Genomic DNA, 26,074 nt, shown 5'->3' with positions numbered 1-26,074 from the left:
GGAAATGAAAACTGATTTAGTGGAAATAAAAACAAAACGTTTGAAACAAGTAAAAAAAAAAAAAAAGGAAAATGTCTCTTTTTATCTGAACTGAGTTACTCTACACAATATGCTTTTATGTAAAAACTATTTTTGTCTATTTGCTGTGATTATTTTATGTATTTTATGGAATTCTGAAACAATGTTGAGAAGTTTATGATACATATTAAAATCAATACCTAATGAGAAGTCCTTTTTAAGGTTTCTTTTGGCTTCATTTCACCTTGCTTTGTGCCATGGCTCATTTGATAATCTCGGCGAGACGAATGATGGTAATAAATTATTAGTAACTTTTCTATTCACAGTTCAGTTTTGTGCATAGGGCAAAAAGTTTCCTCGAAATTCTAGAATGTTTCGTTATCAGTCGCAAAAATTTGTCATGCATTATTATTAGACGTTTTTCTTTTTCTCTGTCAGTCGGAATACACCAAAATTTATTGTGGAGATTACGTATGTTTTTTTCAGTTACGCGGATATTTCTTAATGACGAGCAATAAGAAAGGTCTATGACGTATATGGAAGCAAATAAGATGTAAAACATGTCTGGTTATTTTTATATAAATACCTCGAAAGTGATTTCCATGCTCCTTTTACATTATTGGAACTAGTTTGTAGAGCTCACTACAAACGCTAAATTATATAATTAAATTTTTCACTAAAGTAAAATTTCTCAAATTTAAGGGTCAACAATCAAGCCTTTTATAAAGAAAATAAAGAAGATTAGATAAGAATAGAATTCTTTTCCTGATCAAGAATTTGAGAAAGTTCCAGTTCAAAATAAACCATCGATTTGACCATAATTCATCTGCAATTACATTAGAGCAAAGTCTCCCAACGAAAGTTCTTCTAAGAAGTACCTCATAAGAAGCATCAACTAACAAGAACAGTTTGTTGTTTACGAGACATTTGAGATAGAGAAGAATTTCTAAGGAATATTTCGTTATTGAAAATGAGTTACAGTGATGGCCCAGATAGAGGTCATGCTTGGGTCATTGCAATCGCTGCCGGTGTTATTACCATGATCCTTTCCGGAATTTCTAAGATGGTCGGCATACTCTATGTAGCTGTTATTGATACGTATGGTGTCACAAGATTCGAAGCAACATTACCATTCACCTTCAGAAAATCTCTTCGGTGTTTAGCAGGTAAGTTTCCTCTTTTATATTGTTCCTGTTTACAGGTTCCTTTGGAATATACACTTACACCATTTCACTGGCATCGTGTTGTTCACGTGCAACATCATACCTTTAGTTATAATACTCTCGTTGGAGCATTATTTATTATTCTTCGATCTTAATATATGAAAGGATTTGGTTTGAAGTACCTGTCAAAATAGACAAAAAAATCTCTTAATTTTGTTTTTAAATTATAAAATACAAATGCTAAAATTTATTATGAAATAAATTTCTTTCTAATGAAATGGAAGCATTCCATTCCTTTACATAAAAAACGGTAAATAATTTAAATAGAAGAAAGTCAAATAAAATTGTTTATCATTATTAAATGTAGTTAATAAAGAAAACAAAGCTGCTTGTGTCTTAATCGTTGCAATATATGAAAGTATAAATTCATGTAAAACAACCCCAAGTGTTAACTTAGTTTTACATGATTATTGTTGTATCTTGAAATTTCTAAGTACTTTGACCATCGTAGTTCTAAATTTGTAAGTTGTATTATAAAAAGATAACTTTTCTATGAATTTTTATAGGATAACTATAAGTGTCTTCCAACAAAGATCTACTTCAGGACAATCTTCTATTATCTACAAAAGACAAAATTAATCTAAAAAATTATCGTATTAATTTATAATATAATGAAATAAGTTTTAATATGTAACGGATTAAGATTTAATATATAATGGAATTACAAGAATAATATAGTTTGCCTGGAAAATGATAGCAAAAATTTGGTTTACATGTGTTGTACTTTAATAGGATAATATTTATTAACAATATAATACTAATAATAGTAAAATTGCAGCTTGTGTCATAGTTGCACAAAATTTATCAGACTTTCGTTGGCAAAATTCCTGCAGTTTCTATAAAAGGTCGCTTAAGTTTCCATGAGTGTTAACAGACTGAAAGAATATTTAACTGTTCTAAATGTACAAAAATTAAATGCTGCCTTGCGATAAATAAAATATCTAAGAGAACTGTTTTACAGTTGCATTATTCTTAATATTTATTGCAAAGTAACGTATAGATAATATCATTGATTTTCAACTGTTCTTTCAGGAAAATTTGCTAAAAGGAATGATTGCTAATTAAAATTGTTTCTGACACTTTACATGCTTGCTAGAATTTTTAAATAGGAAACAGTGAGAAAACTCTTAAGACTATCTAATTCAAAAATACTCGGCTGTTAAATAATAAAAGTCAAATACTAAAATTGCATTACTGTTTTACATTTGAATTGATTCCAGAAGGTAAATAAGCTAAGGTCAACAATAAACAGAGTAAAGGTATTATATATTTTTCATGTATAAAGGAGTGTGACTGATATTAGATTAAATATTTACTGCGCATACAGTAGGAATGATAATTTTTATGCAGAGTTTCGATGAGAACGAAAATGTATTTGCTTCCTCCAGAACAATAAAAATAGAGGAATGCTAAAATTGAGCGTATACCGATATAAAGTTTTAAGTATTTCTTCTTTTCTTTTTTATGCAATGAAATTTATATATAACTTCCAATTCAGGACCAGTTGTAGGAGTAATTGGACAACGTTATGGAATCCGGACAGTTACTATTGCGGGTGGAATCGTGGCTGCCATCGGAGCTGGTCTTTGCTTCGTAGCCCCCACCGTTACATGGCTTGCAGTTTGCTGGGGTGGAATTCATGGTAAGTGTTCTTTTTACATATAATCAGCTATTTCAGCTATCTGTTAACTCATATATCTTACTTATATCTACTTTAGTTAAATTTAAATAAAGTTAGGATGAGTATTCTTTCCATATAACCATAAATACAACTGACCCTTGAATTTCGTGGCGTTAGAGGCCTGATATCTTGCACAACTGGAAATCAGTAAGGTTTGACATCTTCAGAACGTTATCATCCACATCGTTCTGTTTAACAGAATTCTGATAACACGAATAGGACTTTATCGCATGTTTTGTACCCTGTACCAAAGTTAGTCTGCTACAAGGTATGCTCATCCCGACCGTAAATCTCTGAGTGTGTGACGTCAATGACTCATAGTCTGCTCCACAGAAACTATTCCCTCAGAGAACTAATTGTAATTGAAACTTCGTTTCTCCTACTTCTGAGAGTCACGTGACATCACTGAACTTGAGCACTGGGAAAAACATAATCTCTTATTTATCTATTGACCTTGCCTTTTTATATATCAGGTACTTATTGAATTCATACACTGCAATGATATAGGAAAAAAGTTAAGAGTTTAAATCATAAGGAACACAAAATAAATCCTCTTAATTCATCTAAAGTTTAGATTATGGACTTTTTAAAATTAACAATCTGCTAATTCGTACATCGCATCAGCATTGTCTCTTAGCATATGAAATATTGCTCCTGTGAAAAGCGTTACTTGTTCTAAAATTCATGAATGAAAAGATAATTTAGAATAACAGGCCCAAAGATTCCTGCTTTTATATTAAAATGACAGCAATGTTAGTGCTTTGTAGTAGCAAGATTAAGACAATTGACGAGACTTTTTCACAATGGATTTATGGGATTAATATTCATTAATGGATCATATTGTGTTAATAGGGTTTTCCAATACTTTATTAGGCATTATAAAAATATCCAAGAAATGAGAAACGTAATTTTATTGCAATGTTGATTTAAGAAGCGTCATACGACATTTTGAGAAGCAATTAAAAAACCTCAATTTACGATAAAAAGGGTAATTTTAAAGTTATCACCATATTATAGACATACAGTAATTAGTTTTATGCAAATATAATTTACCGTCACTTTTGCTTACATTTTTTTAATTCTCCGTCGAACTAATTGAAGTCTGCAATTACACACGTGTTCACATATTGTCCAATTAAAACTTTTTATGACAGATTTGTATTTATTTTGCAGTACCTAATGACAAAATAGACTTGCACCAATATATATTTTATAAATACATTATACACATGCCTAGCCTTTAAAAGCTTTTTTACACTTCTAAATTGCGCAGTTTATTCACTATTTTTTTCAAGTTGCTGTAAATCATGAAAATTATTTTTTTAATACATTTCATGGAAAATACCACATATAAGAGCATCTGCGCAGTTCAAATACGCATACTTCAAGAAGTAACTCTGCGGTGTAAAAATACTTTCTTAACACGAGTTCGAAAAATATGTCCTGGTCCAATGTTATTTTAAATATCGTGAAAGCGAAGTGGGTTTGCTGAGTGTTGTTTAAATTACGAATAATCCATTAGCAAAGAAAGAACTGCAAATAGTTATTTCCTTTCCTTATTTCCTTATTGCAAATGACTTGTCCTTTCATTTAAAATCAAAATGTATTACGACAAAAGTCATTGACCAATTAAGAAAACTCCTGATAAATAGAGTGAACACTCTTAAGGACTTCCTCTCTAAAAAGACCATTTGTGAGAGCAAGCAGTGTTTCTTACAACAGAAACATTGCACTTGATGCCACTTCTATAAGATGACTGCTTCAAAGTAGAGCAAAACATGTGCATCTGGTAGGTGGTTGTCTTAGTTAGGGTTTACTGCATTTTGCGTTGTCTTCCAAATTTATTATTTAATACAGAAATTATTTTTTTTTAATTTTAAGAATTATAAAATCTTCAATATTGTAAACATTTTTGTACTAAATTATATTTTTTACTCTAAAAATTATTCATTCTAAGGATTAAATTTTAATTCATTTGAAATTATTTTCCTAAATTTGTTAAATATGGCAAGCATACATTCCATGAAATCTGAATTTTGGATTTTATTTAATGTTTTATTATTCACTTCTAATTTGTATAATTCATAAAGAGGTATAATGATGGTATGAAGTGAAACTGGTTGAAATGTTCGTTAAATGTTCTCGCTATACGATTGATATTCGATATCACTCGTAATAAAAAAATCAGGAATGTATTTACAGTTGTTCATAGCTCTTACAATAAATGTTATATTACTAACATAATATATGGCAAAGCATGTATTAAAGATTAAATCCATGTAAACGAATAGTGTAATTAAATACAATAGTTATTATAAATGTTTACTATATTAAAAAATGCATGATATGTGGTGGATATTTGACCGACCACTTCCTATTCACTTGAATTCCTATTTAAATTTCGAGGCCAAAAACAAGTCATTTGAAACATATACCGGAAATTTCAGATGCTAATTCATTATTAAATAACGTTTGTTTCATAATTTGTATAGATTTCGAATATCATTGTTTGTAACTTTAATATCATCTCGGTTCTTTATATTATATGAAAAAAAATCTGACGTGGACATCGTATAACTTCCTTGTATTACCTATAAAATTATACAGTTTTCCTGTATTTCATTTAAACTTGTTTCCTCAAATCACATTAGACATATATTTCTCATTCAAATAATTCAGTTCTCACTTAACGGCAAAGCAAAAATGCATAAAAACTCAAAACATCTCCATTAAAAATTGTAAAATACAGGAAAACATAAAACACCAAATATAATTAATACAGTTAAAAAACATTTTTATAATTGGAGTTTTTTAAGCAAAAACAATTGATTCGACCAGGAGATAAGATGGCAGATTTTTCGGAGCACAAAACTAAAAGTTCACTTTTGGTCCCACTCGGCAAAAAGACACTGAAGGTCTAGAAACTGACTGAATTCACTGTTCTACTCATGTTTCAAATGTAAACACATGGCGGCTCTTTAGGCTTAACTCCCCACTTAAACTTTTAAATTGTTGATAATTCTACAATTACTGCATGCAGATTAACTAAAGTCATAAAACCCTTAAGCAGAGCATAAAAACCACTTAATTCATTCACTTTTAAAGTAAAAAATGTACAATTAATAAGCATATAAGAATAGAAAAACTAATATCACCGAGGCCAGGTAACAGAATAGAAATAAATGCATATATATTTGTAAAAGGCTGCAACGAAAAAGAGAGGTGCACAGCTACATGTTACAGCAGTCCCATATACAAAATTTCAACGTTCTACGGCTAGTCTTTCTTGAGTTATGTGAGATACATAGATACGTACGTACATAATGACGTCAAGAAAAAAATCTCTTTTTAATCCATTTTGCAACCCTTTTCCTCAAAAACTGTCCATACGTACAGATGTCACGCAAAAACATCTTTCAAATGGTTTCGAGAATGGTTGAAATGGATGTTTTCTTTGAAATATGATACACGAAATTTTTCGAGATTACAGCAGCACTTCCTTTACGTCGCATAAGGAAGTACAAAGTAGGTTTATAACATTTATTCCACAAATACGGAACTTAATAATTCCACTTATCAGTTTTTCTCTTTTTAAAAGTATTTTTCATGTTGATAATCATTTTTTATTAAGTCCGCTATTTTAAGTGCAGTATTTTTTAACAAATGAATTAAACAATAATTAACAATTTCGGAAAAGAAGATAAGAAAAATATATCACAGTGCTATGCTATGAAATGAACTTTTTTCCTCTTAATTTAAATCAAAATTCAATATTATAATTAATTTTTAAGTTAATAAAATAAATATTTGTTTTAATGATGCAATTTAAATTTTCATAACTTGATGGCCTATATATTTCCGTACTTCCTTATTATAGTGCTCTCTAAAATTGAATATTCTAAAATTGAATCTCTAAAAATGAATAACTAATCAACGGAGATATCTCGCCGAAATCATCCCACGTGTTCTTATGTAACGCTACATGTTACATTTCAGTTGATTTGCGATTAAATTTTGGGGACTGATGTAATAAGAAAGTACCAATATTTTTATAAAAGCAGCTCATGTACACTGCTCAAAAAAAAAAAATGGGACAGTGCTATATCTCCCGTTCTACTGGGCCGATCGACAAAACTCAAACTGCGTTTTTCATGTCTCGAAAGCGCGACTTAGGATATATATTAGATTTATATATAGCACTATTCTAACATAGGTATTTTGACACAAAATCGGACTTTTTCTGAAATAACATACCAATTGTTTTCCATATTTCGATTCTACGACTCATTATGCCAGAATACCAAGTTTTGTAAAAATCGTACGACTAGTTTTTAAAATATTAGCTCTCAAAATTTTAGCTCCTCAATGTTAATTGAATTTGGCAAATATTTATTAATATCTCTTTTTTTATTAAACTTTTTTCATTTTTTCTCTCACATTTCGAAATTTAGGTTCATTCCAAATGAAATTTACCCATTTTTTGTGTTTTATTTTTTAAATTTCTATTTTTAAATAATTTTTATAAATTTTTCGAAAAAAAATTTGAATTATAACCTATAAAATTTTTACCATCATCATAAAGTAGGTGTATTTTTAAGCATATCTGCAAAAAATTAGACTTTTTTATTCAAAATTTTCTAAGATATACACGAATTTACATATTTTCGCGTTTTGAAATTTGGCATCTTTTTTTTTGAGCGATAATAACGCCAAATGTGGTCTATGGATTTTTGTTACACTGAATTGCCACAGCTATTTTTAACCTTAAATTTCAAGTAAAATTTTACGGAGAATTAATTATATGAATTTTTTCCCCTCAATAAGGCGTAATAAATATTTATTAATACTATATGAAAAGCTATTTTTTAAAAATTATAGATGATATTATTAAAATTTTTAACAATTTTTTTAAATTTCTCTCTTTCTTCCTTTTTTAAAAAAAATAAGAGTACATTTTTCTAAGAGTAAATTTTTACCTTCGGAGTTTTATCGTCTGCTACTTTAATTCGTTTAAATCCAATTGTCTAAAACTGAGAATTTTCGTTTAATGTTTATTTGAATTTTATGACATTAACTGCATAATTTATTTCTAAACAAACTGTTGCTTTTGAAGTGGCTGAAAGAGCGGCAGATACTACCATCCATATTTTTAAAGCACAGTATATTTTTATAGAAACATAAGATTTAGAATAATCATTTATATAAGTCAAATTATGAAATAAACATACAACCCTCTAGAGACTGAATTAGTGGAAGTTCAATGGTTATGTAGAAATGATCTGTAGCTATATAATGGCTGGATAAGTCAGCAGCTTCTGTGGACAAGTAAGAATAATTATATAAACGACACACAACATTTCGGATTCAATTAACAACGAGGATACGATGTTTATTAAATGAATTTAAGAAGTTTTAACACATAAAAAAACGAACTCATTTTTTAGCCTAAAATGTATTTTTGTTCGCAGCGTATTTTCATTATATCGTTAAAATTCAAATTTAGAATGTAATTATCAAGAACTGAATCCTAATCATCAGTAATATAATAAGTAATCATTACGGTTATTAATAATCCTTCTTATAAAGTAATTGCAAATATTTCAAAAAACTTTCTCTCTGAATGCAAATATTTTTCTATGCAAAATTTTTAATTTTATATTAATCAAGATTGCACACGATATTATTTATTTGCACTTCAATTTTTACCGTCAGCTCTAGTAGAAGTTACAAATCAATTATATTTAATTAAGGATTGGATTGGATTATTTAATGATGGCAAAGCACACGAGGGCTATAAGCCTAAAGGGAGGGATGCCTTCGTGGAAGACTTTCTAAGGTAAACTGGCTCGTATACACGTTACACATGGGGAAAACCACGAAAACGCCCAAGCAGCCAGCCCGTTCGCGGGATTCGAACTTCAGACCGAACTACCAGTACTCCGCGTCTTTACCGCTCGGCCGCTGGTGGGCTATTAAGGAACGACCATCTAAATTTAGAAACAGCGTACCGTAACAGCAAGTCAAGTATTGGCGCCGCATCTTTCATGTTACTTCCGATTGGCAAGCTACATGATTTTTAATGAGTATTCGGGTTTTGCTAGTAACTTCATTTGGAAATCGCGCTTAAACTAGGTTAGTTGGTTATTTCAACATAGAAAGAACATGGGAGCTATTTGGTTAAGATCCTTTCATAGAGAACCTTTGTAAAGAGAGCCTAGAAAACTACGAAAACCAACAATGCAGCCTGGGTTAGACTTCGCAACAAACAATTAATATTTAACAATCTTCAAATGCTAGGCAACTGGTGAGGCTCCAATTAAATCTCCAATTTAATATTTCCTTTGTAAATATTTAAAATATTGTTGTATACTTAGACACAAAAAGCAGAATTTAAGTTTTGTTAATTCGTTAATAAACTACCAAGCCGTAGTGCAAATGAATATTCAATTTCTTTTGCAATAATTGTATTCACTTAATATTCTTGGAATATGAGCTAAAGAAGGAACGTTCTCGGAAGATTAAAGAAGTGTTTAAATCCAGTGATATAAGGTTTGTCTTAGAAGCTCAGGATCAAAACGATTCTGCAATTGCCCCAGTAGTTGACTTGTAAATGGTTGTGAATTAAGCAGATGACTTTTAATCTTACGTTTTCAGTCAGACAACGTATTCCAAATGTTTTGTATTGCATGACAATGCATCTTTTCATTATTCAATAAGCAGTCGGAGAACCGCTTGTGTTCCGAAAATAAGTATGTGTACTCAATCGTCCTGCATGTTTTTCAAATTTGTCTTCTTGTGATTTTGTTTCTTTCCCAAAAACTAAAGTTGCCTCTCAAAGGAAAGTTTTTTGATATTGAGAAACAAAAGGAGTATGACATCTACTTTTAGAGGCATGTCAAAAATAGATTTCTACAAGCCTTCTCTTCCATTACATGTTGTGCAGTCAGACAAAAAGTTGCATCAGCGTAAATTCTAAAATCTATTTTTATTACACTCTGATTACTTTACTAACATACAGTGAATATATACTAAATCTTTTACTTCAGCTTAAGTAACTCGGAATTTTTGACGGAATTGTTGTCGGAACTAGGGGTTAGAAGATAAGTCAAATTAAATATTTCGATAACCCAATAAATTCAAGGTCGAATTTCAATATTTTATTTTCGAAGTGAGGGGAAATTTTTTCAGCTTTGGTCAATTATCCTAAGTATATTTGCTTCGATTCTTTATTTTTCCATAAAAGCGAAAAATTTACGTATGGTATACATATAACGCATAGCTTCAAATGAAAATTTAGTTATAATTAAAGTTCCACATTGAAACGGTCATAAAACGAAAACTACTGGATCAAATGTTATCAAACCTGGTAATCGTGTAAAGGAGGTCATAGGAATTTATTTTCCGCGAAAAAAAGGAAGTTCCAAACCTCACCACCAGGGGTAAAATGGCGCTGTATGCAATATTGTTAATAGAAATATGGGTCGGAATCTAACTTAACCTTTTGTTACACGGGTTTAATATGTTGTATACCCTTAAGAAACTTTGACGTAAGCAAATTACCATTTAAAGGCGTTAAATTCGATAAACGTTGAGTGCGCCATCCGTGTAAGTGAGAAATTCGACCGTGAAAACCACGAATTAGCGATTAGAAAATGTGAGATCGCAAATCACTCGCACAAGTCCGTACAATCTGGAAATCATTTTCTTACAGATCGCTAATTTGTAATTTTTGAAGCCTGAATTTGGCCCTAAAACATAAAGATACTGATTCAGAACGCTTTTAATCGATTTGGGCCAAAGAAATCCCTCATGTTATACATCTAGTTCCATTGCATTCTCCTACTGCATTCGATTGCATAGCAGTCATTTCACACTGTTTAGTGTTGAATGACAGCTACTGTTATAACCGAACCATTTTTCTCTGAAGAGCAGTCGACAGCTGGACCACTGTGATTGCAGCTCACTTAGAGTCAATGTTAAAATGTTTCGTGATACATGAACTGCAGTAACATGGCATTTTAGATATTACGATTTTTATGCAGGGCTGGGCCCCACCTGACGTGTGTCGCACCGTTACTTAGGCAACATTTCACGAATGAACGTCTTATAGGCCAACACTTCCCCTCTTCCCACCAGTCCTCAACCTCTGTGGCTTTTAGCTATGGGGTTTTCTCAAAAACACTGTTTATGGTGATAATCTAAATAATTTGGCAGAAATGAAAAATGTGATACACTGACATATCCGTAACATTCCTCCTGATATGCTAAGAGCTGCTGTTGAGAATGCAGTAACAGGATTTAACTTGCTTTCGGAAAATGCTGGACGCTACATTGAACATGCTTTGTAACACGTTTCGGAAAATATTAAACATATTTTAAACAGATGTTTTCGTGTCTTATTTCATTTATCAATCTTGTATACAGCGCCATTTTCCCCCTGGTGGTGAGTTTTTGAACTCTTTATTTTCCGCGGAAAATAAATTCTCGTAACCTCCTTTACACGATTCCCAAGTTTGATAACATTTGGTACGGTAATTTTCCTTTTATGGCCATTTCAAATTGGAACTTTAATTATAACCACCATGTAAATTAAACTTTAAAAATTTGGCAGTTTGGTTCAAGTCCCAGCTTTAAAAATATATATATAAATATAATATTTTATATTAATCCTCTTAGAAAGAATGTTTTTTTAAGAAGCTAATTTTTCTCTCACGTTATAGATTGTATAAAAAAACATGATCTTTAATATGATTTAGATTGTTTCAGCTGATATAAGAATCGGGTTACTCGGTGGTACAGAATAAACCCTGCTGGACTGTTTTATTTCTTTGTCATTTAGCAAAAATCTTTTAATTAAAATATTTATCCTTTGGACTTCGCTTTAAACTTTATTTATAGTTAAAATAACTAGAAAATGAAAAGCTGTCTTCAGCTGAAACGCAATTCATGTAATTGATATTTTTAAAAATTGACAAGAATGCAAAATTTATGGAAGTCTAGCAATCGAAAAATCTTAATTTTCTTGTGTGTGCACTGAAAATAACTGTAGAAGGAAAGAAGAAAATTAGGGAGAAAAGTAAGCAAAAATTTGCAGGGAAATTTGGCTGTAAGACATACCAAGATGTTTCAAAAAGTTGGACGCTTTTGAATATACTTTCAGGATATTTCAAAGAATTTAGGTGTTTAAAGAAAAAACACTTGAACGTGTACACCAGCAAATACCATCAATTGAGCTTGTGGTTAACAGAAAAGGCAAAAACGATATCATTGCAGATTAAAGTGAAGAGCGACTGGTTTTAGACTATATGGTTGTATAAATTTAAATTACGTTATAGAACATCATATCGTATCATAAATTGAGAGTCCCATGATTTTCTCATTCGAATTATTTGAATATTCAGGAGTTTATCCAGTGATGTATTTGAATGTCACCTAAAGACGGTTTTTTTTTTTTTTTTTTTTTTTTTTTTTTTTTTTTTTTTCCTCCTGATGAAACAGCGGCCAAGCGGTAAAGTCGCTGAACGCTGGTAGTTCTGTCCGAGGTCCGAATCGCGCGAACGGGCTGGCTGCATGGGCATTTTCGTGGTTTTCCCCATGTGTAACGTGTATGCGAGCCAGTTTCCTTTAGAAAGTCCTCCACGAAGGCATTCCTCCCCTTAGGCAGATAGCCCTAGTGTGCTTTATCATAATTAAACAAACCAAAACCTCTTTATGAAACCAGTCTTTCCTTTCATCTCATACCTTCAAAATGTTTAGTCTCTAAAGACTGATAAAGGCTCTGACCAAATATTGATGAAATGGATTGAATTGGATTATTAAGTTACGTCAAAGCAGGGCTTTGGAAAAGGAAGGATGCCTTTGTGAAGAACTTTTTAAGGGAAACCAGCTGGCATATACGGTACACATGATAAAATACACGAAAACGCCCATGCAACCAGCCCGTTTACCGGGATTCGAACCCCGGAGTGAACTACCAGTGTTCAGCGACTTTACCGCTCGGCCGTGTGTGGGCCTTTATGAAATGGAAGGCGATAACTTTATTTAAAATGATTGTAAAAAATATCAAGATATTTCGAAAATTTGGATGCTTTTTAATATAGTTGCGGAACGCCTAAAGAAAAAGAGCAAGAATAAAGTAGAATGCCTGAAGAAAAAGAGAAGAAAAAATAAATTTTTGGGTAAAATTTAGTATTTGTATTTTTTTTTTTAATTTAAAACTTTTTAATCTTATGATATTTGATTCTTACGATTTCAAAAATAAAATATTTGACTAAAATATGAATAATATTTAAGAAGCCAAATGTAGGATAAAATTGTGTAAAGCAATGGGCACAATGATAAAACTGTTTAAAGCAGTGTATGCAATTCATCCTAAGTTAAAATGTCGGTTATACATTTCTCTTATTTATATACAGGGTGATTATAATTAAAGTTTAAGTTTCAAAACGCTATAAAAAAAGAACCACTGATGAAAATGATGTGAAATTTGAAAGGAATGTTATTGAAGAAGGCGGAAAGCGTATGGCAGAAGAAAAAATTTAGTTTCAAAAGTTAGCAACAGATGGCGCTGTAAGCGGCAAAATCACGACGAGAAACGAGAAGCGATTCGTAAAACAATGGCTAAGGTGGAAGTTACACATTAAAATGCATTGACAAATTAGAATTGTTGAATAATTTTATTTGCATGACTGTACATATCACATCGAAAGGGACAAATCGGTTTCAAGAGTTTTGCGGCGACATACCGCATAAGAACCATTCATCAAAGAAGTTCGGAACTGTCGCGAGACTGGCACAAAACATGTTCAATATGGTGTTGTGTGCAACAAGTTGAAAGCGACAAACAGCATGTTCCACAACGGATCGCAGTGTCTCCGGGGTGATGTTCAGAATGTGTTGCGAAATGCTTGCCTTTAATTCCGCTAAATTTGCAATTGGAGCACGGAACACAACATCCTTCAGATATCCCCACAGCCAGAAATCACACGGAGTAAGATCAGGCGATCGGGACGGCCAAGCTGTAGGGAAATGACGGCTGATAATTCGAGCATTTCCGAAATGGCGCCTCAGCAGCTGCTTCACGGGATGTGCAATGTGCGGAGGAGCGCCATCTTGCATAAAAATGATTTCATCCACACATCCATGCAGTTGCAGAGCTGGAATCACATGGTTGCGCAAAAGAGACGCATACCTCTGACCAGTGACTGTTGCAGTAACAGGACCGGAAGCACCCGTCTGTTCGAAAAAATATGGTTTTAGGATGAATGATGCCTTAAAGCCACACCATACCGTGACCTTTTCAGGATGAAGTGGTACGGGGTGCGTTGCCAGTGGATTTTCTGTTGCCCATATTCGACAATTCTGGGTATTCACGTATCCTGTCAGATGGAAATGGGCTTCATCTCTCCACAAAATTTTCCACGGCCATTCATTATCCACTTCCATGCGAGCCAGGAATTCTAACGCAAACGTCTCCCTAGCTGTCAGGTCAGGCGGAAGCAACTCCTGCACATGGCCAATTTTGTACGGATAGCATTGCAGGATGTTTCGTACAATTTTCAGCACCGTGCTCGTAGGCCTGTCCAATGTTCGGGCAATTCCTCGTGCACTGCACGGTTGCACACCACCGGCCGACCCCTCCTGTAATGCTGTGGCCACTTCTTCAACTACCGTCGAATGCACTCGTTTTCTCCCTCTACCAGATTGCACATCAAACGAACCTGTCGTTTCGAATTTTTGCATCATTTTCTTTAGACCTACGACACTCATTGGACCAACGCCTTCTTTTATACCCTTCAGTGTCCTGAATTTTTGCAGAGCTACTCTTGCACAATCATCATTCTTGTAATACAGCTTTACCAGCAGAGCGCAGTCCTGCAGTGAAACACCCATGGCGAACGTCTGAGACGCGAAATGAGGAACAGCCTGGTACCTGGCGGCTTTATAACACTGAAATTTAACTAACATTTTAATTTGCCTTCTTCCGCTTGCAGCGCCATCTGTTGCTAACTTTTGAAACTAAATTTTTTCTTCTGCCATACGCTTTCCGCCTTCTTCAATAACATTCCTTTCAAATTTGGCGTCATTTTCATGAGTGGTTCTTTTTCTATAGCGTTTTGAAACTTAAACTTTAATTATAATCACCCTGTATATCTTTTCTGAACGGAACATTGAAAGACGTTTTAATTGTGCTTTACTGTATTTTCTCTTTTAATATATGCAGTTTTCAAACGCATCGTAGTCCGGGTTACAAAGTATTCCTCCGAAAGAAACGCAATTCAAATAAATAAAATCAAATTCTGGAAAATTTATAATAATAAATATATTAAAAATGCTCAATTCGAAGGAATAAATAGAAAATTTTAAAACAATTATCTGAAGAGACAATGCAACACAACCAATTAAAATAAAAGTATAAAAATTTAAAAATTACCTAAAATAATAACTATGACGAAAAAATTTATAAAGAAAACTATTTGAAAAAAATAAACGTTGCACCTTTATTTACGCAGTTCGAATAGGTAAATAGAAATTTTTAAAACAGTTATTCGAAAAAAAAAAAAAAGGGCAACTTAAACAATTAAAATGAAATTCGAAAAAGAAAAAATTACTTAATAAGTTATAATTAAAAATATAATATAAAGAACATTATTTGGAAAAAAGGAACGATGGTGACTTTTTTTCCTTTCACGGGAAAGGAAACTAGGTTGCCATATATTAAGAAGTTCGCCAAGTGAACTATTCTTGACGCAAACTGACAAAAAAGTGCCAACATAAATTTGTGAATTTCTCCGTAAATTTCGCTCCAAAATTTACAAAATTTCACACTTAGGCGTAATTTGAGTCGTAGAATCGAAATATGTAAAAAAATTGGTATGTTATTTCAGAAAAAGTCCGATTTTGTGTCAAAATACCTATGTTAGAATAGTGCTATATATAAATCTAATATATATCCTAAGTCGCGCTTTCGAGACATGAGGAACGCAATTTGAATTTTGTCAATCGGCCCAGTAGATCAGGAGATATAGGACTGTCCCATTTTTTTTTTTTTTTTTTCTGAGCAGTGTACATTTTCGTTCAAACATTTATATTATAACATCTAATTTAAAATACGAAACTTTCATTTAAACTTCATAAATAGTAGATCTTTTATTATATTGCTTTCCGTGTAACATTTAAAGTAAAGTATATAGAAAGTTATAAGTTTTTATTAGAACTGAGATTCACAATTCAGTTCAAAATTTTCATTATATTTATTACTTTCATTTACATTAAAATCTTCTTTCCATTTATTAGGCTTAGGAGAAGCTTTCGCCAATACACTCTTTCAAGTAGTGGTTAATCAATATTTTGTAAAGTATAGATCAACTGCCTCTGGCATTGCACTTTCTGGAGCCTGTGTCGGATCCGTTTGCTTTTCTTTCCTCATTGAAGCTCTCAGAGATGCCTACGGACTTCAGGGAACATTTCTCATCCTTTCAGGGATTATCCTCAACGTCCTGCCGGCAGCAATCCTTCTCAAATCGCCAAGCTGGATGCGGAATGGGGTTAAAATCATAAATGAAGGTACATAATGAACATTTATTTAAATATGCTCTCAGAAATAAAATATTTAAACTTCATCTAGAAATATATAGACTTAGCAAATATGCAGAATTAATGTATAATTATCAACTTATTAAATATAGAGAAGTTGTATAGTTATTAAGTTATACTGATACAGGAAAAATGTATAGTAAAAAATGTATAGTGCCCGCCGAACTCGAACATTGCACCTTCCGTTTGCTAGCTGGACGTGCTATCTATTTACACCATGGCTGCAGGCGGAAAGAAGGGAGAAACTATCTTATAAAGTTATAAGGTATTTCTCTCACTTTCCTAGCGTCCTTCGTGGTGTAGTGGTTATGCACGCTGGGCCGGTATTCGAGAGGTCCGTGGTTCTATTCCCGGCGACGGCGTTTGCTATTTTTCCTCTCTCTGGCTTCCCCCCCCCCAAAAAAAAAAAAAAAAAAAAAAACCTATTGTCTCTACAAAGTATCTGAATACAAAATTAACTTTAAAGTAATCTCTGCTTCAGATTTGGAAACTTTAAAAAAGGTCTGATTTCCTAAAATATTGCAGATTTTAAAATATATTCCTAATTTAAATTATGGCATATTTCCAAATATAAGCTGTTGTAAGCAGAAGGTTGATATTCTGAAGCAAAAATTAAGTTAAAATTCAAAACTCTTCTAAAAGTCGAATGTCTGTTAAAGGTCTAAAAGTCTGTTAAAAGGTCTTTTAAGTTAAAAAATCCTAAATGTCTGTTAAAAGTCGAATTTAAACATGTTCTAGAAATCCAGCACTGAAAACAATATTATCCACGAAAGAGAATGACGACAGAGAACGATGCTTTTCACTTTACTTTTGAAGAAAAATATTTCCAAGAATTGCTAGAAAATTTCTAGAAGGATACAAATTTTGAGAAATTTGATAATGTGTATTAAGATTAAAGGGAAAATAATCTGAAAGCTTTCAAATTTTATATTATGCCCAAAAAGGCGTTTCTATATTCACATACACATACAAGTTTCCAGAGCGTTTGGGCTAATGTTCGTTTAGCATAAAAATATTTAAAACAGCCTTTACCTTTAAAATTTCCGATAGACAGTATCGCGCGCTGGGGATAAAACTGTGTTGTTGCTACTTTTTTTTTCGTACAGTGTTGCCATTGCTCGTTTTGAAATCGTTGAGTTTGTTAATCAAAAATTCGTTAAATAAAATATGAAATACAGAATAAAACAAATACGAAATTCGGGCTTGCAAATGTCCATATTTCGTCGGAGGACTACGTTATTCAAAATTTGACGGCCCTAGGTACCGTTGTTTTCTCACAATGCGAAAAAAAGCATCAATTCATGCAGATTTTTCATTATTTAATTTCTTTAAATATAATATGTGCTGATAATATTTGGTGGCAACAATCTGAAAAGTGATTCAGACTTTTATAGGGAATCAACGTAATTCCTGTTTTGATACTACTATCCTTTCTGGGCTAACGCTCCTTTGGGCTAATAATAACAATATCTTTCAATTAATTTCAATTATTAATTTTCTTTCAATTAATAATTTCTCTGATCGAATTCTTTTTTGAGTTCGTCTATAAACAGGTGTTAAACTTCAAATCATTTGCTGAAATTTATGGGTTATGCATGTGGGTATATAGTTGAAGATGATATTTGTAAGTAAATAACGTTTCCACACCACAGACATTTAATCGCTACTTTGACAGAGTTCGTTTGTTACAACCTTCTCGTCGAATCAACATCTATCTGACATCATCGTCTTTCGCCTCGCTCTCACTGTCGGCGCATAGGTGATGCCCTCTGGTGGCTGTGTTGAACTAACGAATCCAGATACTACATATAAACCATGTACTAAAAACTATTTAGTAAATTTTTATATCTGTTTTTTATGGATTTTACTTCATTCATTTCCAATGTATCTTTTGGAATTTTATTGTAAGTGACTAAATTTCTTCTTGAACTACCTATGCATTCTAATTCTGCATTATATAATATGCAATAAAATCAATTATAGCTTCAAGTCTCAAGGAAAGCATTCATCAGAAGCCACGATCTTATATGATTTCGGATGACTACGTGAAATCAAATGCTGAAAAGAAACTGAGCACTATTTCTTTGAATCCTGCTCTCTTAGAGAAGAATGAAATCTTCAGCATCACAAATGCTCCCATGAAAGCTCACTCAACTACAAACTTAGTAGCTAGTCTCGAGAAAAAGTTAGAGGGAGAGAAAGGATGTGACAATCTTGCCTTCGCTTTGCAGAAGCAAAATAATCCAGGAAACCCTCCCTTAGAGAAAAGGCTCAGCATTCAGGTAAAGCATTAAATTCATTTCTTCTAAGATGCTTGTTAATGAAATACACTTCACGACTTCGATGCCTTTACATCAAAATGATGCATAGAAGATGCTTCTAATGCTATTTAATAGGCAATCCGTATACAGTTAAATGTGTATGTGATATTATTTAACAAACTGAAGTGATGTATTAAACAATGTGACTTCTAAATCTGAGTTAAACAGATATTTAAAAGCTATGCTGTTACTTTTTTCTTATACATCACTTCTTTAATACTTTTTTATCTTTACAGAAAAACGAATAACATGCATTAGGTGACGTATTAAACATTTTTTAAAATGTAATTGAATAACAATTTTTACCAATAATATAATTTAAATTTTTTCTTCTTTATAAAAAAAAGATTAAAACATATTTAGATAAAGTATTAAACATTTTTAAAATGTAATTAAAAAAGTTTTTACTAGTATGATAATTTAAAGAAGAGCGAAATTCTTTAAACACCTAATCTGTCGATTTTCAGCGCAAAATGTATTTCTAAACTGATGTGATAAATAATATTGCAGTTAAAAAAGGATGAAAATAAAACATTCTAAATTACCTACACTACGAATTTCCAAGTATAGGCAATACTTCGAGAAAACGGACTAGACTTCTTTAAAAATGCAAACATTCACATTGCAGTTGATAGAATATCAAACACGCTGTGAACATGTATTGAAAAAAGAGTAAAGGAATTTAGCTGCCACACAACCGATTGTAGTTAGCGACGCTGACTGCCTGACTGAAGGGCCCGTCTTCGAATCCCGGAGAAGGCGTGCACAGTTGCAAATTTATAGTGCTCGTGCGGCATATGGGCATTCTAAGTATGCGGCGAGCGTAAAGGCCTCAAGAGGTTAGTGGTAGAGGAAGAGGGGTGGGAGGCCCTTGGACCCGTCCTCTTGGTCTGCTCTTTAGTAAAATTGAGACGAAACTGAGCAAAGTCATCCCATCACCTGTATGGTGTTCCAAGCTCTTGCCAATGACAGGTGCAGTCCTTCGCTCCTTGTCAAGACGAATTTCGTGGGCTTGTTCTAATGCTACTGTTAGATAAGGCATCGCAACAGGAATTTAGGCTGCAACACAGTTTTACATCTTTTAAGAGCCTATCATTTAGATACCTTTTAAAAACTACATTGTTTTTTAGCAAAACCGAAAATACTAATATCATAAAAGTTTAATCTCACTTTTAAGCATGCGAAGAATTTCTTTTTAAATAGATTTGGGAAACATTTTATAAACGAGTAACTGAGTTATTCTGAGGACCTGAAAATAAACGTGACTTAAAAATGATAAACTACAATGGAATATTTTCAAAGTGATGACTTGAAAGGATTTGAAGCACAAATTTCAAAATCTTTAATGTAAATCAATGCTTAAAATAAATTTTTGAAAGCATGCCTCGTAATTTTAAAATTTTTCTGGCTTTAGAATGTATTCGCCACTTCCAAAGAAAGCTTGTATGATCGTGTTCCAAGCTGTTACGATTTACATGGGGAATCGCTGAAAAACGAACCTTTCAAGACAAAAGAGGAGGCAGAAGCTGATGAAGAGAAAGCTAAAAGCATATTGGAAAGTGTGAAAACTATAGTTCGGCTTTACAAGAACCCAATTTTCGTGTTAATATGTGTCTGCATGGCAACGTATGTTTTGATATTTATTCCTCTCATGACCAGTGCTGTTGACTACAGTAAAGACAAGGGTTTACCAGAAAGTGTTGGAAAATATCTAATACACGCCATGGCTTTCGGAGATATTCTTGGTAAGTATGCATTACAGTTTAGCAAAATTAACTATTATGTCTAAACGAAGACTGAAAGTAAAATTATATATTTATCTTACAGGTCGTCTTTGCTTCGGATGGGTGACAGACAAGGATTTCATATCCATCCCACATTACATGATCGTCACTCTAATCCTCGAAGGTATCTTCATCATTCTGTTGCCCCTGACCACCAGTCTATTCACATACTTGTTACTATTGGCTCTCTATGCCATGACAGCTGGAAGCATGTTGGTTCGTTTACCAGTACTTGTACTAAAGCACGTCAAGAAAGAGGAGCACTCAGTGGCAATGGGTTGTTACGGTTTTGTTTCGGGATTAGTTCCTCTTGGAGTTCCATCCCTCATTGGTAAGTATTTGATACAGATTGTATTCATTTCAAGAAACAAAACGTCGGAAATTAGGTTAAAAATTATACCTAGTATTAATTAAATAATGAGAATATCTTTAATGACATTGATAAAAATTATTCTTTAAGTTTGCAATGATAACAAATACCTAACGAATGGCCATTCCGTTTTACACAATTTTAAGCTACAAGCTCTTCTTTGTAAAGAAAAAAATATCTTCGGAAACACTTGTTAAAAAGGTGTATGTTAACACACCTTATTAACAAGTGTTTTCCAAGTTTAAAAATTCTCCTCTTCCCGTGTTCGTTTTGTGAATTTTATAAGTTATATTTTTTAAATTAAGATGTCATATTATTTGCATCTTTTTGGAAAATTCCTCCTTAAGTGCTTGTAGCGACATTAGGTTATTTCGAAGCAGGAGACATGAAAAATGAGCAATGCTCTCGCCGGGAATCGAACCACGGACCTCTCGAATTCGCGTCGAGCGTGCTGACCACTACACCATGAAGACATGCTAAGAAGGCGGAAGAAATACTTTATATACTCTCCTTTTAGAGGGTGACTGGGGTTTTGGGGGACACAATCGCCAAATCCAGCTGGTGGAAAATCATCATCCACCATCTTTTTTAGTTCGGGCAGAGACATTAGATTATTTCGAAGCAGGAGATATAAAAAATGAGCAAAGCCTTTGCGGGAATTCAAACCACAAACTTCTCAAATACGCTCCTAGCGTGTTGACCACTACACCACGAAAGCATGCTAAGAAGGCGGAAGAATTACTTCATATGCTTCAAGGTACGTTTGAAGCTCAATTTTGCTTAAAGTCGATGTATTTGCAAGCGTTTTACATCTGGGAAATATGTATAGGTACTATACGGAAGAATATATTTAACTTTGTAGCAAAGCCTCTCCAATATTCAGAACGTTCAAGCACTATTTGGTCCTTTCCTTGCATTCTTTAGTTCACTGAGATGTTTAGTATATCAGCCAGAAACATCAATTTGCATAACCATTCTTTATCGTTTAGTTCGAGGAAATGTTAATTCGTCTCATTAAGAAAAGTTTTAATATGTTCCATGCATGGCACAAACTTATTCAAAATATTACCTCAACTAAGCTAATGGACGTGGCTAAGGGAAGATTCACATATGCGCTTTCCATTTCTTCTAAAAGAGATTTAAATTGTCTGTATACAAATAAAGAACGACACACTATGAAATTAAATATTTTAACGGTGTTCAGTACAGAAATTAAGCGCTGTGACGAAATTTTGGCAACTTAACATTCCTGACGGCACACAGAGGACAGATTTATCTTTGCCTGATAACTTTATACAGTGGTCAGATCCAGATTTAGACTTGATAAGACCCTAAGCTATTTGAGATATGGGGCCCTTTATAAGTCTTTTAAAATATATTATAATACTATTTATACTATATTTTAATTTTTGGGGCCCCCAAGAAAATGGAGGCCCTAAGCCATAGCTTGTCTAGCTTATACGTAAATCCGGCCCTGAGAGTGGTGCCAGATTTTGCCAATCTGGCACGCGTGCCATTGGTTGCTGACGCCTGATATAGATAATGAATATATGTACTACTGGGAATTATATTGCCCGGCCCTGTTATTAAAGCTGTTCAACTATCTCCAAAGAATAATTATTTCTCCTATAAACTTTTGAATGAGTGTTGAACATTTTACATCTACAACTAATGAAGAACCACAAATAATCTTTCTTTCCTTGTTGACTAGTAAACTTATAATTCCTTAAAATCGTTTTTGTTGAATTAAATACTTCACTAATAAAATTAATATACATTACGGAAACATATACTCCACATTAATGAAATTTGTTTTGATATATTTCAAGGTATCCTTAAATTTTATTCAGTGCAATTTTTTATTTTATTATTTCAACATATGCAATGATTAAATAAATTTTTGAGATACTGTCCTTTCATTAAATTTAATTTCACTAAATTTTTTTCATGTTAATTTTAAAACTTCATATTTAATGTTTAACATGTCACGTTAATTTTAAAATTTTCATTTTTAAAATTTCTTTCATATTTTGTGTATTTTTATTACTTAATTACCGGTGTCGAGTTTCCGCCTGAAAAGAGTTGCGAAATATATGAATTAAAATATTAATTACTATATTTATTTATTTAATTAATAACGTAGTTATCAGGATATTTAATTCATTTCCTGATGTCCAAGAGGTTTAATTATTATTATAAAATTATAAAAGAAACACAAATATTTAGAACAAGCCTTAATTTTTGAGTAATTTGCAGCATAAACTTGAAATTTTAATGAGGGCAGTATTTATCAAATTTTGCTGGATCTGGATAATTGATGCTAGTTATATTTCCTGTACATAAATTAAAATATTTAAAATTAAAAAATATAAATATTTAACTTTTTGTATTAATTAATTATAGAGTCGCAACAGAAATTTACTAAGTGCAGTTGCACCACTAATAATCTGAATATTTTATGCAAGATCCGTCAAATTAAACAATCTCTAAAAGTAGTGTGTAGTTTTTATGGAAACAGCAACTAGTTATTGACATAAATCTAGAAGCAGTTAGCAAAACTTATCGTTTAACCTTTACACGTTCGATAATATTCTAACATCTTTAACTTCGTAACGCCTGTGTTTTAAAATTCAATATATTTATCAAATAAAAAAGAAATTTTTCGAGTCAACTGGAAAGAACTGATAAATCGCAATCGAACCGTAAGAAGAATTTTTCCCCACGATGTTATAATGAAAGTAAATTGGTGAAACGCGAATGCTGTGTAAATAAGCATTTAAAGGTAGAAGCACTTGAATGTTTAATTCTACCTGTTCTACACTCACAAAGAAATTTCTAATTATATATATTTTAATTATTTTTTGTACCGGCTAACATTCAGGTTGAAGGATATAGTACATTATTGACGTATATATCGAAATGCGAAAAAGCACATCTGCATTATTTCAAGCTAGTATCTATGATTTGTGCCTTTGCCTGACTTTAGTTTGCTACAGTTTTATTGCTTTAGTATTTTCCAGGTTTTCTTTCGCTTATGTGTTCTTTATGCCTTTATATGCACCAGCTTATTTTATTGACTTTTCGTATTCTTTACTTTGCAAATCATTATATCTAGGCTCACCAGCGGTAAAGTCGCTGAACACTGGTAATTCGGTCTGATGTTCGAATCCCGCGAACGGGATGGCTGCTTGGACGTTTTGTGGTTTTCCCTGTGTGTAACGCGTATACGAGCGGGTTTCTCCTATAAAGTTCCTCCACGAAGGTATCCCTCCCCTTAAGTAGGTAGCCCTCGCGGCTGTGCCATAATCACATAAACCAAAGCATTATCCACAATAAAACGTTTAAAACCTTGTACAACATCTGTGTACTTTCAACTTGTTTACTTAAATATTTTCATTTGCAATCACTAGGATGTACAATGATGTTCAAACTGAGATTTTAAAATGACCTCTAATAAGATGCTCGAAACACATTTTGCTGTTATGAGCGCTTTTTTTATTTACTATTTTTTTTAATTCACAGTAATTTCTGCATAGCTGCGTAAAGTATGCTCTAAATTAAGATTAAAATTATACAGCCATAAAAACCTATTCGAACATTACGTTAAATTGTCATTCTTTTTAATTCATTAAAATTCAATGGGACAAATTTCTTCAATTATATACATGTAATAGTAAATAGAAATGCAACTTTTTTAATACATCTAGTATGTTTTTTAAATCAGTTCCTGATTGTTTCTTTTCAGGCTATTTCCGAGATAATGGAGGATCTTATGACCATATGTACTACTTAATGGGAAGTCTATCTATCATATCTGGAGGCTTTTGGCTTTTGGAACCTTCCCTTGCAAGACTCACCGACCGTCTACAACAACGTAGAGAAGACGCCGTCAAGGTGTAAACGAATGAAAAGAGAACTTAATTCAAGTAATCAGACGGCAGTCAAAGACACCAACCAAGAAGTTATGGCGTCTGTAGCCACTGGCGCTGCAAATATCTGAAAAGGCTGAGAGCTTATGAATGGCGAACTAGAGAGTTTTGATGAAGCATTAACTCTCTGGCTTTCCTTTTGATGAACTCAAGAGCAGTAGTGCTATAGTGCAGCCATTCATAAGTTTATTTTCAGTGATTCCTCTTTGAAAAGGTTTGTAATTCTCTTTGGAATAACTGAAAAACTACGTGGAAGCTTGATGATGTTTCCTTAAATTTACATTTCCGAAGGTGAACAGAGCAAATAAGAATCATGTTAAATATTGCTGAGAGTTTTGGAACGTATACTGGAGGCAGCGTTGAGAATTGGGCAATTTAGAAGTCACACGCTCAGGGAAAGTTATCAGCAATAAAGAATATGTGGCTCAAAAGAAAATGAAAGTGCTTCCAAGGTTCTTAGAGGTGTAAAATGCTCTTACGGTGTTTAGCTTCTTAAGTCTTTATGTAACTCAGTTAAATATGATGCTTAGCAGTAACGAGTTACATTTTAGCACTCAAAATATGTATCTTTTCATAATATATGCATACATTTCATAAAAATTGTAATTTATTGCATCATTTAGGTCATTAAATTGTTCCGTGAAAAGTCAATCTGTGCTTTTAATTTTCTCTAAAACATTTTAACACAATTTTAGGAAATTAATTATATATTCAATTTTACAATCTACTGTTTTCATGCTTTCATTTACAAATTTTCGCATTTTAAAAACACATTAAATGCAATAACTGATTAAGGACATTTTTTTACCAAAAAAAAAAATCTTCTTCACCGAAAATAAATTTTGTAATAAGTTTTATAAATAAATATACAAAAAAAAACATATACTTTTAATATGTGCAATGAAATCCTAATCCTAAAAATAAATAAAATGTAATTTTTGTCGTGGCATTTACTACTTAATGGTAACAACTCCATGTTTTTTACATAAATAGACAATTGATTCACTTTATTCATAGGCCAAAACAGTTTGATAAGCAATGTTATCAGAAGAATCAAAATATCTTTAAGAATTAAAATAATTCACTCACCTTCATATATGAAATTACTACAAAAGAAAATCAACATTTTTGATAACTTATACAAAGAAAATG

General features: G+C 32.4%; 2 protein-coding genes across 2 annotated transcripts in view; one reads left to right on the top strand and one right to left on the bottom strand.

Moving 5' to 3' along the window:
• LOC118180693 (monocarboxylate transporter 9-like) overlaps positions 1–25,573 on the top strand; it is a 45,607-nt gene extending 20,034 nt beyond the window's left edge. The window contains exons 2-8 of the mRNA XM_085806544.1: positions 721–1,184; positions 2,740–2,883; positions 16,219–16,488; positions 18,502–18,800; positions 20,254–20,584; positions 20,667–20,954; positions 24,739–25,573. Coding sequence (XP_085662670.1) covers positions 989–1,184; positions 2,740–2,883; positions 16,219–16,488; positions 18,502–18,800; positions 20,254–20,584; positions 20,667–20,954; positions 24,739–24,893 — 1,683 coding nt within the window. The 5' untranslated portion in view covers positions 721–988 and the 3' untranslated portion in view covers positions 24,894–25,573. The remainder of the gene's footprint in view (positions 1–720; positions 1,185–2,739; positions 2,884–16,218; positions 16,489–18,501; positions 18,801–20,253; positions 20,585–20,666; positions 20,955–24,738) is intronic.
• LOC118180694 (phospholipase A2-like) overlaps positions 1–26,074 on the bottom strand; it is a 56,785-nt gene that overhangs the window by 11,587 nt on the left and 19,124 nt on the right. The gene's annotated exons all lie outside the window — the stretch shown is intronic.

The sequence above is a fragment of the Stegodyphus dumicola genome, chromosome 1, assembly GCF_044657685.1.
Source record: "Stegodyphus dumicola isolate Sdum_Otavi_A_Nest chromosome 1, ASM4465768v1".
Lineage (NCBI taxonomy): Eukaryota > Metazoa > Arthropoda > Arachnida > Araneae > Eresidae > Stegodyphus > Stegodyphus dumicola.
Note: the sequence above shows the minus strand (reverse complement) of the source record. Positions and strands in the feature narration are given on the sequence as shown.